The sequence below is a fragment of the Megascapheus bottae genome, chromosome 3 (genome assembly GCF_031878675.1).
Source record: "Megascapheus bottae isolate mThoBot1 chromosome 3, mThoBot2.hap1, whole genome shotgun sequence".
NCBI classification, from domain to species: domain Eukaryota; kingdom Metazoa; phylum Chordata; class Mammalia; order Rodentia; family Geomyidae; genus Megascapheus; species Megascapheus bottae.
Window position 1 is genome coordinate 80,906,907 of NC_143511.1, and position 17,729 is coordinate 80,924,635.

The 17,729-nt window shown below is 37.0% G+C and overlaps 1 protein-coding gene and 1 pseudogene across 1 annotated transcript; both read left to right on the forward strand.

Moving 5' to 3' along the window:
- Positions 1-6,082: 6,082 nt before the first annotated feature.
- Positions 6,083-7,018, forward strand: LOC150065904 (olfactory receptor 1J21-like). The gene has a single exon (XM_090329383.1). It carries the CDS (start codon positions 6,083-6,085, stop codon positions 7,016-7,018), a length of 936 nt encoding a protein of 311 aa, XP_090185509.1.
- Positions 7,019-14,253: 7,235 nt separating this feature from the next.
- On the forward strand, positions 14,254-15,237 carry LOC150065905 (olfactory receptor 1J21-like; annotated as a pseudogene).
- Positions 15,238-17,729: the final 2,492 nt, after the last annotated feature.

Here is a 17,729-nt window from a genome sequence, read left to right on the forward strand (position 1 = left end):
ACAGAGCTGCTCAGGTGAACACTGGTGCCTTCAGCTACAAAGTATAGGAAGGCTCTTCTTCTTCAATGCAGGGAATGCATTGAACCAGGAAGAACCTCTACAAGGCACTAGGTTTCATTGTGGAAGGTTCAAGACTTAACTAGATCAGAACAAAACAATGTATGTCCCCAAATAGCTCATGGCTCCTGCAAATGTAATATGAGTTCTCATTTTAAAAGCTATAGGTTGGCTCCTGGAGGTCTCGTTGTTGCCTAACTGACGTAATTGATTCACTTCCTTTGAGTCCTGTGGGGATAGAATTCCTTATGGAAACAGGCAAATGAGAGGTCACACCTGGAGGAATAATCATCACAAGGAAGACATTAGGAACTTTGGTTCACAAAACTTTTTGCCTTCTCAGTTTACATTGGAGACTACGTGATTCAGCCTCCATAATGACCCAAGCTGTAGACTGACTGTAATAACCACACCATCATAACATATGAACAGCATATTGTACAAAACAACTGATTTCAGTAAATTTTTCTATGTACTTATTCCTTACTTGATCACCTTCACCTCATTACTTTTTGATCCATCACTCCCTCTGGTTCACCCCCACTCAGAAATCCTCCTTTTACATTAATGTCTTTCATGTTCTTATTAGTTTTATGTATGGGTTTTACTTTGAGGGAAAATATGGCAAATAGTGATGCAGTAACATGAGTGTAGAGATATCCCAATTGTGTGCTTATTTGTATTTCTTAGAGGACCAAGAGTAGAACAGCAGAATATTTTTAATTTTTGTGGAGCTTCCATACTGATTTCCACAATAAATAAATTAATTTCCAGTCTTTACCCCCGGCATCATCATTATAGATGGGTTTTTCATTATAGATGGGTTAAGGTGGAATCTCAATATGATTTTGTTTGCATTTGTTTTATGTCCAAAGATACTAAACACATTCTGCCTTTGTATGTTTCTCTTGAAAATTACCTACTCAATTCATTTGCCCACTTATTATTTGAATTATTTGTTCTTTTAGTGTTTGTCTTCCATCAGTCCTATTCTTTGATCTATGGGATAGCTTATGCCATTGGTTGTTGTTGTTGTGAGGTGGTGGTGGTGGTGGTGGTGGTGGTGGTGGTAATGGTTGTATAGGTCATAGGGCTTTAACTTGGGGCTTTTTGCTGTAAATGTTCACAGACACACACACACATATACATATATGGATATCTTGAAACATGCAAGACATTCTTTAGATATAAATCTGACACTGGATTTTAATGGTCCGTGGCAGTGAAAATTTCCAAGTGTACAATAAGTTACAATAATTCTCTGCTATGACTAAGACTCTCCGGTCTCATACAACATTCATTCATTTTCCACAAAGAATATCCTTGGATGTAATACTTTCAATGACTTTGAATATAGTGGAACTTTATTGAGGTTTTAAATTTTTTTTTCTCTAGCTGTTTTGGAGTTTGGCCATCTTTTCTTATGGTTCTTGTGGTTACAAGTTTCCTATCTTTGAAACTCTTGTTAAGTCAACTTGCTTAAATTCTAATTTCTTGTGTCTTCAGATTTAAGTATGTTATTTTTCAAATTAAAACTAAACTAGAGGGCTGGGAGTTTGACCTAGTGATAAAGTGCTTGCCTAGCTTTCACGAAGACCCGGGTTCGATTCCTCAGTACCACATACATAGAAAAAAGTAGAAGGTGGTGTTGAGGCTCAAATGGTAGAGCTCTAGCCTTGAGAAAGCCCAGGACAATGCTCAGGCCCTGATCTCAAGCCCAGGACCTGCAAAAACAAACAAACAAACAAATAAATCTAATCTAGAAAGATTTTGAAAGGATTAGAGACAGTGAAAGAACTTGGTGTGGAATAGGACAAAGATGAATGTGTTTTTTTCATATATTTTTATTGTAATTAATAGAAGGGTTGCATGATATTTGCCAGATAGATGGTGCATTAATTCCCATACATTGATACCCTTTCACATGTCTTGGTCCCCATTTGCCATCCCCCACCCCCACCCCTAGGATGAAAGTCTTATGGGAAAGCTTTCTAAGACAATAGTATCAGACACCTGAAGAAGTAGTATTGTCATTTATTAATTCAAAGAAATCCTCCCAAGGGTTAACTGGGCAGAAATCATGCATTCATTCGCCTTTTAAATCTTCATACATACATGAACGGAGGGAATTTCCAATGATATAGTCTCTATTTGAAAAATATTATTACCCTAGATTCCCAGGACATAGGAATGATCCTTTTCACATTATTATCAAAGGTACAAATGATAATTATGTCCTACAGAAAATCAGAAAATATCCTTGATTTCCAAATATCCTCAGGATTTCCTCCTTGAAATAAACAAGTAAAGCTTTGTTTTGAACATGAACAAAACCCTTGGATAGTTTTTTAAAAAAATATTACCCATCTGCTTAAATAACAAACTTATCATATTCATCTTCAGGTGTTTCTGGAGAGGTATGGAAAGATGTGGGATTAATTTTGGAAGGAGTTGAAGAGAAGTATTGAATGAGCACTTATTGATTTATTTATTGTCATAGTGATGTATAGAGAGGGGGGTTTCATTACACTTGTAAGGTAATGGGTCTATTACTCCTTGAATGTTGTTATTCCTTCCCATGTTTTTCTCAAACTTTCCATCCCCCTACCCCTCCCAAGTTGTAGAGTACATTTCCAACATATAGTCTTGTGACTATTGCTGTTACACTGATTCATCCTTTGTTCTTTCACTCATCATTTTGTTTTATACTATTATGAGAAACTTGTATCAGTGGAATGACAAACTCATTTCTTTTGGGCAGAAGAATGATGGTTTTAGGCATTATCTTTCAAATTCCACTATCCACTTGTGATAGTGTAATAAAAGGTTGCTTCTTTTCTTGGTTAGAGAAGGAAGGAATCAGAATATTTCTAGTGTTCTTGAAATACCATGGAGTTCATGCCTTCTTGTCTCTGAGTTACATTTTCTCAAATGTAAACCAAGAAAGCAGAATTTTTTTGATCCATCACCTCCCAGTGAATCTTTTGTGATTATTTCCATTATTTCTCCATTGGATGAATTCTCATATGCACAAGCAGTTCTTCCCTCAAGGGAGCCAAAGGCAATAACGTGCTTTATCTTGTTTTCTCTAATTTAGAGCAAGAGATGAGTTGATTGCCCCTCCCCCCAGGGCTCTTTTAGTGTTGTGTGGTTTTTTTAAATTAGAATGACACTGATTCCTTTGGAACGATGGCAAAACTGTATTGATCTTTCTCTCATTTGTGAACAGACAACTCTTCTGCCTGTCTCAGTGCAATACCGAGTTTCTTAGAGATTCCATCAGTTTCACTTTATCTCATACCTCCTCTAGATAAAGGGAAGAAGCGTTCTATGTAATGTTCCAGTGACAAAGAAGCATCCTTGGATCTGCTGTGATCTGTGCTTCTCATCTCAGAGACCAGGTGAGAGCAGAGATAAAACTTACATTCAGTCGTGCCACATTATGTGCTCGTGTGTGTGTGTGTGTGTGTGTGTGTGTGTGTGTGTGTGAAGTATTATTTATTCCTTCACTCTACCTTCCTGCTTTGCACAGTTATCTGCCTGATTCAGTCAACTCCATGAGGGGCAATTTGAGGTCTGAGGAGATGTTTCCAGCTTGGCACTCAAGACTCAGTTGGAAAATTAAGCTTGCTGTTACCATACCAATTTTTCCATCTTTCATGAAATTTACCTTAATGTCTTCATTTAGGAGCACTGGAATACAATGGAGTATACAAATGTGTGCTTGGGGAATCACCATAGTGAAACCCCATCGTGTATCTTTCCAATTGTTGAGATAGAGCACAAGCAAACCTATGTATAGAATAAACTACTTTATCTCAAAGTGATTTTATATCTGCTTTATGAGATGCTTAATGGGAAAACATCTCCCTTTGTTTTGATGGTTTTCATCTGAATTTGCTCTAAACATTTAAAATTTTGTTCTTTATTACTGGTACAACCCACATGTGTTTTGTATATCTCATCTATTTTTATAGCTATATGTTCAGATTACATTGTCTCTGATCTGTTACAGTAAGGTATTTAAGAATTTTCCATTTCTTTACAAATAGTACAGTGTCATTCTTTCCAACAAATGAGCAAATTTTCTATTGTGTGTGTAGATGTATTGTAAACATATTCTTAGCCATTTCTTAGAAAATGGAGAGCTCTGAAAATATTTGAAAATAATATTTGAGCAAATTAATTGCAGAAAGGGAGCTCATTTAGATATTCCTATAATTGAATTAACCCTTAATTAGTTTAATAAGCCCAAACTATTGAGGAATAGATATTGTATGTATTTGTTTGATATATTTAAATTGCGACTTCCTTAACTCTAAAGGGGTAACATTTATTATTGTTTTTTTATTGTCAGGTTAATGTCTAGATGGGTTACAGTTACATTTGTCAGGTATTAGGTGAATTACTTATCTCACATTGATCCCCTTCTACTGTTTATGTCCCCATTTCCCAACCCCACCCCTCCTAATCATGTTTTCTCCCTTCCTTTGCCTAGTTCAAATAAACAAATAAACTTATATGCAATATACCAGGTAACAAAGTTAGATATAGGAAGAATATGCACTAGAATAATTTGAAAGAGAAATAGGTGTTTTATCTATATTCTATTTCTCAAAATAACTGATCAATGTAATCCACATTCTATCACTTGATATTTTATGCTTTTGGATTAGATTCATGGCCTTAATTCCTTTGTCTTGACCATCATAGTTGTTTCCCACAATGTCTTTAGCTCATAACAGGCTGAAGCTCCACAGCAAGCCACTTGATTATCAATCCTTGGGGAAGAAACACTAGAGAACATGTATTTCAAAGGCATGGGAATGGAGGGCAACTGATAAATACAAAACATGGTAACCCTTTTGACACAAACCTAACTATCAGATTTCTACCACAAATACTTCTGTATAATCCTGAATTGATAATCATTCTAATCTCTCACAGTTTCTCCAAAGGATGTTGCAGTAAATTCTAAGTGGACAAATATGTCCTTTAATCAGAATACACATAGCCATTAGTGGTAAAATGTTTGAGATTTAATGAGTAAAATGAACAGACTGACTAGTTTAAAATAATGTGTTTAGAGGGTGCTAGTGGCACACACCTATAATCCTAGCATTTTAAAAGTTGGGGATCTACAAGGACTCATTATTTGCATACCCAATGCTATGGACATGGTATTGGAAATATAAACACAACTACATACACATAAAAATTTATGACTCTATAGACATGATGTTTTATTACATAGATTAATACATATCTATGACATACAAACCCTCAGCCTAATTTTTTTTCCTCAGCCTAATTTTAATTATGTTAAAAAATTTAAGTGCCAGTGATTGTATATAGAGATTCCGTTCTTGAATACTTGTTTGTTAAATACGTCATTTGAAATATGATGTAAAAATCAATGTTAATAAATTCTTAAAAAAAAGGTTGGGATCTGAATTTTGAAATTTGACTCATAGTAACCATTACTCTCAATTAACCAGCAATAAGCCAAGACTGGAAGTGTATTTCAAATTGTAGAGTCCTAGCCATGAGTGACAATGCCTAGGAAGACTGAAAGGCCTTGAGTTTAAGCCCCAGTAACACACACACACACACACACACACACACACACACACACACACACACACACACACACACACAGAAAACCCAGTGTTCATCTCATCAGGACGTAAGGAGACGAAGTCTTCCCCTAGATAATTGGCCCTTGATTGTTTCCCTAGATGGTTTGCTTTCCTAGTAGGTTGAAATGTCCTCATTTGGTTTGCTTCGTTAATGCAAATACTGGGTTTGGCCACAGCTTGTGTGGTTTTGGCCTATGTAGGCTGCTGGTCTTTGAGAGAAGAGTCTACCAGTCGTCTTATGGCTCTCCAATAAAGACTCACAATTTGGCCTTTTAAGTGGTGGCTTCTCTGTTTTGTGTGACTGAGTTACCTTACAATAATAAGAGATTCATTTGTCTTTCACATTTCAATCTTTTTTATTTGCAGTCATGAAGAGGAAGAAAGCCATGAGGAGAGATAATCACAGCAGTGTGTCTGAGTTCATCCTCCTGGGTCTCCCCATCAGGCCCAAGGAGCAAGGCCTGTACTGTGCCCTCTTCCTGGCCATGTACCTGACCACCGTGCTGGGGAACCTGCTCATCATTCTGCTCATCAGGCTGGACTCCCGCCTCCACACCCCCATGTACTTCTTCCTCAGCCACCTGGCCTTCACCGACGTCTCCTTCTCCTCCGTCACAGCGCCAAAGCTGCTCATGAACATGCTGACCCAGAGCCAATCCATCCCGTATGCTGGCTGCATTTCTCAGGTGTATTTTTTCTTATTGTTGGGGGATCTGGACAGCTTCCTGCTCACCTCGATGGCCTATGACAGATATGTGGCCATCTGCCACCCCCTGCACTACACCACCATCATGAGTCAGAGGCTGTGTTTCCTGCTGGTGATTGTGTCCTGGGTCTTATCTGTTTCCAGTGCCCTTGTGCACACCCTCCTCCTAGCCCGGCTCTCTTTCTATGGGGACAACACTCTGCCTCATTTCTTCTGTGACCTCTCTGCTTTACTTAAGCTGTCCAGCTCAGACACCACAGTCAACCAGCTGGTTATCCTCACTGTAGGAGTGGTGGTCATTACTGTGCCATTCCTATGCATTCTGGTCTCCTATGGCCACATTGGGGCCACCATCTTGAGAGCTCCCTCCATGAAGGGAATCTGCAAAGCCCTGTCCACATGTGGCTCTCACCTCTCTGTGGTTTCTTTGTATTATGGAGCCATTATTGGGCTCTACTTTTACCCCTCATCCAATGACACTAATGAGAAGGATGTCATTGTGGCTGTGATGTACACATTAGTGACACCCATGTTAAATCCTTTTATCTACAGTCTGAGAAATAAGGATATGAAAGGGGCTCTGGGAAATGTATTCAGAACACTTGTAAAGCATTAGTCATAGGCCCCATCTTTCCCTAAATTGTGTACCCATATTTCTCTGGCTAAGTTGCTGATTTTAGGAAGTCTTAATGTAGCATCATTTTCTTGCATTCATTTCCCCTTGATGCACTAACACAAAATCTACCCAGTTATCTGTTTGGCTTTAGAGCGTCGATGTTTTTCCAGTTTGTATATTATTCTTTTCACATGATATTCATTGTCATAGGGACCCCAAATTTAATCTCTGTGAAGAGGGTATAAATACAATCTCTCATAACTTTCTTAAAATTTTTGTCATCATTACAGAAATATATCTTTTGGAATTTTCACTGTTTTGTTTTGTATTTAAGTTTGCAGTACACTTTTTATATTCTATTGTCAGGGTGATATATAGAGGGATTACAGTTCCAGTCATCAGATAGTAGGCAAATTACTTCTTTTTTTCATTTAAAAAGGGGAATTTATTGGGGAAATAGATGGTGAACTGACTGCCGAGGGACATAGTATAGACTCAGGAGCTGAAACTGTGACCCCGAGTGGCTCTCATGCTGGTTTTTTTAATATATTTTTTATTGTAATTAATAAAAGGGTTACATGATATTTGCCGGATAGAAGGTGCATTAATTCACATACATTGATACCCTTTCACATGTCTTGGTACCCATTACCCTCCCCGGCAAATTACTTCTTGAACACTGATATCCATTCCCATGTTTTTCTCCAACTCTTTCTCCCCCACCCTCTTCCAATCATTTTATTTGTCCCCTTCCTTTCCCTATTTTGGGTAAACAGATTAATGTATATACAATATACTAGATACAGTAACAACATGAGCTAAACCATAAGGAAAACAATGAGAAAAGAAATAACTTTACATAGTACATTCAGAACAACAATCACTCATTATATGGCTTTTGTTTCTATATCATGGAGGTCCTTTCATTTAGCGTCATACTATATGGCCTTAGGTATCTAGGTTTTGCTCTATTGTAAATCTCTGCTAGGAGAGACCAAGGTTTCTGCTGGTTATGACAAATGATGCAAACCATTGAGCCTATGTTCCTTTGAGTTTGGCTTACTTCACTTAATATGATTTTTTCTAAGTCTTTCCATTTCCTTACAAATGGGGCGATGTTGTTCTTTCTGACAGCAGCATAGAATTCCATTGTGTATAAATACCACATCTTGTTGATCCAATCATCTACTGAGGGGCATCTGGGTTGATTCCATTTCTTTGCTATGGTAAATAGTGCTGCAATGAACATCATTGTGCTAGTGGATTTAGTTAATTTGAAATACTTTCTAGATCTCAAAGACAAAAACATTTAACTTGTTCAAATTCTGTATAGTTTACAGACTCTAACATTTAGTGAACAAATTCTTCTTTTCTCTTGTATCCATATCCTGGAGTTCATTTCACTTAGTCTCATCCTTTATGACCATATGCACATAGCTTTTGAGCTATGGTGATCTTCTGCTAGGAAAATCCTAATTATTACAGATGAGGGAAACCATGGAGCCCATGTTTCTTTGGGTCTGGCTCTGGACTTAATATGATTTTTCCAAGTCTTTCCATTGCCTTACAAATGGTGTGATGTCATTCTTTCTGACAGCAAATTACCACATCTCCTTGATGCTTTCATCTACTGAGAGACATTTGGGTTCGTTCCATATCTTAGCTATAGTAAATAATGCTGCAGTGTACATCCTTGTGCTAATACCTCTAGTTTGTCCTTGTTTCTGATATTTGGGAAAATGCCCAGGAGTAGAATTGCTGGGTCATCGGAGACATCTATGTTTAGTCTTTTGAGGAATTGTTCTGCTTTCCAGAGTGGTTGAACAAGTTTACACTCCCACCACAGCATTTCCTCCTGGCCATATCCCTGCCAGCATCTGTTGTTATTAGATTTCTTAATCATGGCCATTCCATCTGGAGTCAGGGGGCATCTCAAAGTCATTTTGATTTGCATTACTTCATGGTTCTATTGCCCATTCTTATTTCCTCTTCAGAGAAGTCTCTCCAAGTTTTTAGCCCACTTTTTAATGGGATGGTTGTTCCTTTGAGGATTTGTTTTAAAAAAATTCAATACCAAAGTTCAAACTCTACTGCAGAGCTATAGCAATCAAAACAGCTTGGTACTGGCACAAGAACAGGCCTGAGGACTAATGGAATAAAACTGAAGCCCCAGAAATCAACCCACAGACCTATGGCCACTTAAGCTTTGATAAGGGAGCCACAAAAATAGGATGGAAGAAAGACAGCCTCTTCCACGGATGGTGCTGGCAGAACCGGTTAAGCATCTGTAGAAAACTAAAGTTGAATCTTTATATGTCACTCTGTACCAGAATTAATTCTAAATGTATCAAAGACCTTGAGGTAAAAGCAGACACTCTGAAAACTTTATAAGTTTACTTTTTAGGCCAGCCAAGGTGGTACACAATTGTAATCCCAGCTACATGGGAACCAGAGACAATAATATAATGGTCAAGCTCATTCCGGGCAAGAGTTAGAGGGGAACTGTCTCAAGAATCACACTGAATGTGGTGGCTGGCACCTAAAATCTCAACTAGGTATGAGGCTGAAATATGAAGATCAGAGTCTAAGGATTACCTCCGTGGCGTGGGGGGGGGAGAGACCTCTGATTGGCTAAATAATGAAATAATGCACTAAAGGTTGAAAGTATGGCTCAGGCTCACATGTAGAGTACATGACTAGGAAGAAAAAGACCCCGAATGAAACCCACAGCGCCAAAGACCCTTGGTATCTTCATGATTGAAGGAGAGAAGACCAAACAACTGTGCTTTTGATGCATCATTCTATGTTTTCCAAACACTGCCCACCTTTTATTAGATGAAGATAGGCTGCCTTTCAACAAATTCATGACTTGGTCACTTTAGCTCATTAACTTTTACCTTGTTTTCTGAGCTCCATTTGCCTTTTTATAGGCATGTTTTCACAAAATTAATGGCAGGAAAATCCACATCAGACAACACACAGATTTAAGAACAACTGACAATAACATGAGACTGACTAAGACTTTCTTCCCGTTGTCTAAGCTGCATAATTTTATGTGTGGGGAGTTACATTTTTTTCTTAAATTTCTTTTGTTCTTTTTTTCTCATTTTTTGAGTACTTGGTCAAATCAGGTGAAATAAGTCTGTAAATATGGCCAGCTAAATGAATTGTCAATAATTGATAACAATAACTTGTACTAATTAATAATAAAGAGTCATCATTTTAAAATAAAAAAACTTCTGCTTCTAGTCCTGTATATATATTCAAGTTTATTTTTATTTTTTGCCAGGCCTGGGTCTTGAACTCGGGGCCTGAGGACTGTCCTTGGGCTTTCTCAAGACTAGAGCTGTACTACATGAGCCACAGCACCACTTCCAGCTTTTTCTATGCATGTGGTACTGAGGAATCGCACCTGGGTCTTTGTGCATACTAGGCAAGCACTCTACCACTAGATCAAAGTCCCGGTCCCATTTTTACTTCTTTGACAATGTCACATCGATTTATATGGTATCATCTAATATTTCTGTGTATGTGTACAAATGCAAAATATTTAATATAGGGAAACAATATCTATTTCTGCTAGCATTCAGCACTTCTTCATAGTGAAAATACTCCAAGTTTTTTTTCTCATTTACTTTTTAACTGCATAGTATTATAATGTGTTGGCACTCTGTTGTGCACTAGAACATCTGAACATTGTCTTACTCAACTGGAGTTGGTAACCATTGACCAAATATTTCCTATTATTCATATGCTGCCCAGAAGCATTCAATTTTTATTCATAATCCACATTAATTGTGTTAGTATCATGAAAAATGGGTAATTAAAAATTTTTTTTCTCTAATGAGGAGAGGGGCTGAACATTCTGTAACAGGTCAGGATATTGTTCCAGACAGACATAGGCCTGAAGTGTGAAGAGAAATATGATTGCAGCCCTCAGGTCTTAGAATGGTCAAGCAGTGGGAGACAGGACAGTGAGATTAGAGATATTTTTAAAGGGTTACCAAATAGTGTTTTGATTTTGGGTAATAAATTCAATCTGATAAAGAATCCTCAGTCTCTCTGAGCATGGACAAAAGATGTCTTGACAAGAGATCCAGTCGTCTAGTCACTGAATTGAGTTCAAGCAGGTCTCCAGTGTAGCTTAACCCAACTCTACTTTATTTTTAGATGGAATAAAAATAATTCAGTACCAAACAACAGGCATTAAAGGTTTTTTCCCTTGCATTTGAAATTGTAGTTTGGACTTTAGTCTATGGACAACTATCTCTTCTCAAGAAAAAGCTATATAACTTCATTGCTATAACCTGACTACAGTGATTGACATTTCCATTACCATTACGTTAAATAAAGAGAGGTTTAGTCACTAGTCCTGTTCTAGTAAGCTAGCAAAATTTAGATGTGGAACTCAAATGACTTCATGTACATGTGAAGTTAAATCCTAACTCCTGTGAACCACTTGGGCATTTTCCAAATATCAGCAATCTATGTAATTCATTTTACTGGGAAATTTGCTTCCATCTCTACAAATACATCGAAAGAAAGTACAAATAAAACATTTTTTACAACCTATGTAGATAGATATGCTGGGTAATATAGTGTGTTTATACGTGTGTACCTCACTCTACTAAAACCAACACCGCAGGGATCAAAATCTTGATGTAAGATCTAAGACTTGAAACTATTACAGGAAACACAGGGAAAAGTTTAAAGATATAAACATAGTTAGTAAAGGCTATAATTAACAAAGGGGCAATTACCAGAAACACCACAAAGAATATGGAGAAATAGCTTATATTGGTTTTAGTGAATAAATGACTAATATCTAGAATAAACAAAAAGCTCAAAAATATTAAGCAGCAAAAGAACAAATGATGCAATCAATCCACGGGCAGATGCACAAACAGATGTCAGAAAAGGGAATACAAAGGCTCACAAGCAAGTAAAGAGATGTCCAACTTAGTTATAAAGGAAAGGCAAATCAGAACTACACTGAGATTCCATCTCATTTCAGTTGGATTGGCAATGAAACAACAACGACAAATACTGGAATGGATATTTTGGTGGCTAAACTAATGCAACCACTATGGAAAGTAGTATGGAGGCTCATTAAAAAATTAGGGTAAGATCCCATCATACCATCATTTGTGCATAAACTTTGTGTGTTAATTAATATGCAAATGAGAAAGGTACATACCCATGTTTATTGCATCTCTGTTCATAATAGTCAAACTGAATCGATAAAGAATACATGCTACATATATATCATAGAGCATTATTCAGCCATAAAATGTAATATACCATTGGCTGGCAAATAGATTAAACAAGTGGTGATCGAGTTAAGCAAGATTTCCCAAGCTGAAAAAGCAAAATACCACATATTCTCTTTCACTATGAATGAATAGCAGGAATGTAAAATAGGTACAGTGCTGTACAGCATTCAGGCACTTGTAGGAGTGCTTAAATGAGAGACTGAGGGAAGGGGAATGTGTCAAAGTATCTTATGTACATGTGTGAAAATTGAACAATAAAGTTTGTTGAGATTGGCACAGGGTTCAAAAGCAAGAGACTCTGGGAATCATATTCAACCTCTTTTATTAATTATGAATCCTGTTTCTGCAAGGTAAATTGAGAAGGCCAAAAGTTTTATGACTCACTAAATTCCTAATGGCTGCCTTTGGGTTATTATCTTATTTCTTTCATGGGTGCAGTCTTCTATGTTTGCTCCAGTAAGTAGTTCTTTCTCCAGAGAGACCTAAAGGTAATTATAGACAGTTTGATGCTAATTTAGAGCTGGGGATGTGGAATTACTCCCTAGATTACCTATGTAATTTTCCAATTTAAAACTCACACTGATTTCTCAGGAGGCTTGAACATTCATCCATAGATCTATATATTGTGCAGGGTGTTAGGAATGGATCACTGACCCCAGTACAGACTTGACCTGCTTTGTTGTTTTCTGTGATCTGTAGAGAGAAATGGAAGAATCTTTCAATATCTTACAATGGAAGGTATTTGTGCGCAGCATCTAAGGGACAAGGATTACTGTTCATGTTCAACAGTAGGATTTGTGTGTTTCTCCAAGTTAATCTGGATAGCTTCCTAACAAGTGTCACTGATATTTAAATTATACTTTGGTTATGAGTGACAGCTCCATGTATGCTAATTTATCCTCCATTAAGAAACTACCCCATATTTGGGAGGATAGGGTAAATCAAGTCCTCCCTATACAACAACTTACCTCAAACTAATCTTAATCTTTATTGGATGAAAGGTTGAAATAAAAATACACCCTATTTTGTTGATCTCTAAATCCCATTAAGTATTCTTAGCAGGTCGTCCAAATTTTATATCAAATCTCTATATGTTTATTAATGTTTGGTACTGAAATACAGATATAAACATATTTTATTTTGTATCTTACCTACTATAGGTAACTTCAACTCGGATTTCTGCTGAGAATCTTGTACAGCAATAATCTGACTTCTACAACAAGCAGAAAACTATTTAAAATTTGTATTTACTGAGGCTGTAAAGACACAACCAAAACTTTTTGTTATAAGTAAATGCACAGAATGATGCATGAATAATTTTATGTATTGCAATATTGCTTGAAATAGCAAAATATTAGATAGACCATTCATGTTTAATATACACAGCTAAATGATTCTTGTTAAACAGTACTGAGGAATATAATGAATGCCTAATTCATCTCTGATAAATTAATAAGATTTTCAGATAGTGGGTTGGAGAATGTGGGAATTTTAAAAATAGTTGCAATCAAATCGGGAGAATTTATATATGAATGAACTTTTGTTAGCATCCAAAGTTAGTTAGACAGTGGATTCTTCAGCTATGAAAGAGAAGGAGAGATGAATGCTAGAGTTTCACAGATAATGAGGTACAGAGAGAAGTCAGCAGATAGAAGATTCTACCAGTTTGTTTGAATAACTGGATATTTACCTGGCCTTACACTCCTCAGTTTAAATTTCTATAGTGAACTCGGCCTCTACCTGCTTGAAGCTGGTATAGCCTTGTAGTAATTTCATCATTTTATGATTTCTGCCAAAAATGTTGAGTTTGACTCTAAGTGGGCACATTATATCTTTGATTGGACCACTCCACCGGCGAAAATGCACATATTGACTAGCTTGAAAGAGTATTTTTTTATCATGTCGTAGTAAAAATGCTTTCTCTTTCTCTTACATTTCCTTTCATTTTTCACCTTCCCAAAGATGAAGAAGAACACGCAGAAAGATGATAATCACAGCAGTGTGTCTGAGTTCATCCTCCTGGGTCTCCCCATCCAGCAAGAAGAACAAGGCCTGTTCTGTGCCCTCTTCCTGGCCATGTACCTGACCACCGTGCTGGGGAACCTGCTCATCATTCTGCTCATCAGGCTGGACTCCCGCCTCCACACCCCCATGTACTTCTTCCTCAGCCACCTGGCCTTCACCGACATCTCCTTCTCCTCTGTCACAGCACCAAAGCTGCTCATGAACATGCTGACCAAGAGCTGATCCATCCCGTATGCTGGATGCATTTCTCAGGTGTATTTTTCTATATTCTATGTGGATCTGGACAGCTTCCTGCTCACCTCAATGGCTTATGACAGATATGTGGCCATCTGCCACCCCCTGCACTACACCACTATCATGAGTCAGAGGCTGTGTTTCCTGCTGGTGATTGTGTCCTGGGTCTTATCTGTTTCCAGTGCCCTTGTGCACACCCTCCTCCTAGCCCGGCTCTCTTTCTATGGGGACAATACTCTAGCCAACTTCTTCTGTGACCTCTCTGACTTACTTAAGCTGTCCAGCTCAGACACCACAGTCAATCAGCTGGTTATCCTCACTGTAGGAACTGTGATCATTACTGTGCCATTCACGTGCATTCTGGTTTCCTATGGCCGCATTGGGGCCACCATCCTGAGAGCTCCCTCTGTGAAGGGAATCTGCAAAGCCCTGTCCACATGTGGCTCTCACCTCTCTGTGGTTTCTCTCTATTATGGAGCCATTATTGGGCTCTACCTTATCCCTTCATCTAATAACACCAATGCTAACAATGTTGTTGTGACTATATTATTCTGCTTGGTCACTCCCATGTTAAATCCCTTTATCTACAGTTTGAGGAATCGGGATATAAAAGGATCTCTAGGAAACCTATTCAGTAGGAGAATCTTTGAATGTGATGGGTGTCGTCTTCCTATTAATAGAGAATGAGACCCTAAACCCTCACATTACCCTCTGAATTATTATTTTTATTATTTCCTGATTTGGTACTCTTGTCAGACAGTATTTCTCCTTGCATGAAATTTTCCCCTTTGTTGATTTTGAGAGTCTTGTGATTTTTAGAAATGTATCCTGAAAAATATCCCCTTATATTTCATTTTATATTATTTTTAAGAAGTTGTACAATGTGGTCTTAGTACAACATGTCAGTTTATGAATACAATGCATCTTGACTTATACACATTTTTACCTTTTGCATGCCAATTTTACCTTACAATATTTACATTTTCTTAAAGTCCTAGCTTTAATTCCTTTGAAGGTCATTTTTTTTATTTCAGAAGATAACAAAATAACCTCTAATAGGTTCATTATTTCAGTTTTGTATTTTACTTTATATTTTACATGGAAATTATTTGAGTTATCCTAATTAGAAATGGGAACAGAAGATCTTCATAATGAGTGAACTGGATTAAGTATACAGAAAAAGTCATGTTTTTCATATACAAAGTATACAGAATCTAGATATAAAATACATACATACATATATACATATATGCATACACATATAAAAATATGTGTGGGATCGTTTGGGGAGGCTGGGAGAGACTTGATGGGGAAAGAGAAGATGATGGTTGAATATTATTGAAATACATTGCATCGACATGTGTAGATGGCATAAGAAAATTCATTAACCCAGATGTCCATAAATAAGAACATACTAAACTTACCAGCACAACTATGTTCATTTCAGCATTATTTACCATAGTTAAGATATGGAACCAACGCAGATGTCCCTCAGTAGATGAATGAATCAAGGAAATATGGTATTTATACACAATGAAATTCTATGCTACTGTCAGAAGGAATGACATTGCTCTAATCGCAAGGAAATGGAAAGACTTGGAAAAATAATTATGTAAAAAAAAATTAAGTAGGGGCTGGGAGTTTGGCCTAGTGGTTAAAGTGCTTGCCTAGCATGCATGAAGACCCGGGTTCGATTCCTCGGTACCACATACATAGAAAAAAGCCAGAAGTGGTGCTGAGGCTCAAGGGGTAGAGCACTGTCCAAGGACAGTGCTCAGGCCCTGAGCTCAAGCCCAGGACTGGCAAAAAAAAAATTAAGTAAAGTAAGCCAGACCCAAAGAAACATAGGCTCCATGGTTTCTCTCATTTGTAATAATTAATGTATGTCTAGGATTCTCCTAACAGAGGATGGCCATAGCTCAAAAGCTATGCACATATATGGTATATAGGATGAGACTAAACAAGATGAAGTGTAAGATAGGGAAATAAGAGGTTTATCTTTGTGATTGTTGTTCTTAATGTACTATGTGAGTTATTTATTATTTCCTTTTCCCCCTTATAGTTTATCCCCTGTTGTTCATGTTCAGAGTAGCCTCTGTTTTGAAATATATATATCAGTTGAATCTCAAGAGTGAAACTTCTCCAACTGAGCTAATTCAGATTTTGTAATACCAAACTGAGCTATTTGTCACCAGGAGTTAGAATAATAGAATGCCAATATTGGATATAGCTTTCTCTTTAAAACACAAACATATAGGTGTATGAATTACAAAGACTCAGATAATTATTGGACTTCAGAAAATCAATATAGTTCTGACAGTAGACCAAAGAAACAGATTTATAAAATAAGAAAAAAGCAAAAATAATTCCTTCAAATATATCTCATGAACTACAAGGACATACATATAAAAATTTAAATGAAATTTAGGATACGCTACATGTACAAAGCCAGTTTATAATGAAATAGAAACAAAACAAAACATTTATTTGGAAAGCTACAAATGGAGACTTACAGGAATTATTCAGTTTTCCTACATTTGCTAAGGCTTATTCTGTGTCCCAAGATGTAATCTTGTTTGGAGAAAGCTCCATGAGTTACTGAGGAAATGTACTATTGTACAACTTATGGATGGAATACTCCATATGTTTGTCAAGTCCACTTAGTCTATAGGGTCATTATGAGGTTTCTTTGTTGCTTTTTGTTTGTTTGTTTGTCTGTTTCTAGATATCTATGTATTGGTGACAGTAGAATGTTGAAGTGTCCCACAATCACTGTATTATATTATCTATGCGTCTCAGTCCATTAGTGTTTGTTTAATGATGTTGAGTGCACCAACATTTGGTGTATTTATGTTAAAAATTGTTTTCTCCACTTGTGAGATTGTTTCCTTTATTATTTTGATAATTCTTCTTTGTATCTTCTGATGGATTCTGGTTGAAATCTACTTTAACAAATATGAATAGCTACTCCTGCCTCCTTTGCTGAGGGTCTGATTGTTGGAAGATCTTTAGTCTTTCACTCTAAGCCAATGTTTGTGTCAGTGGGATGTGTTTCTTGTAAGCAAAAGAGAGTTAGGTTTATTTTTTCATCCACCTAACTAGTCTATGCCTTTATATTGGAGCATTGAATCCACTGATATTCAGATATATGTAGTAATTCCTGCTATCTTGATTTTTTA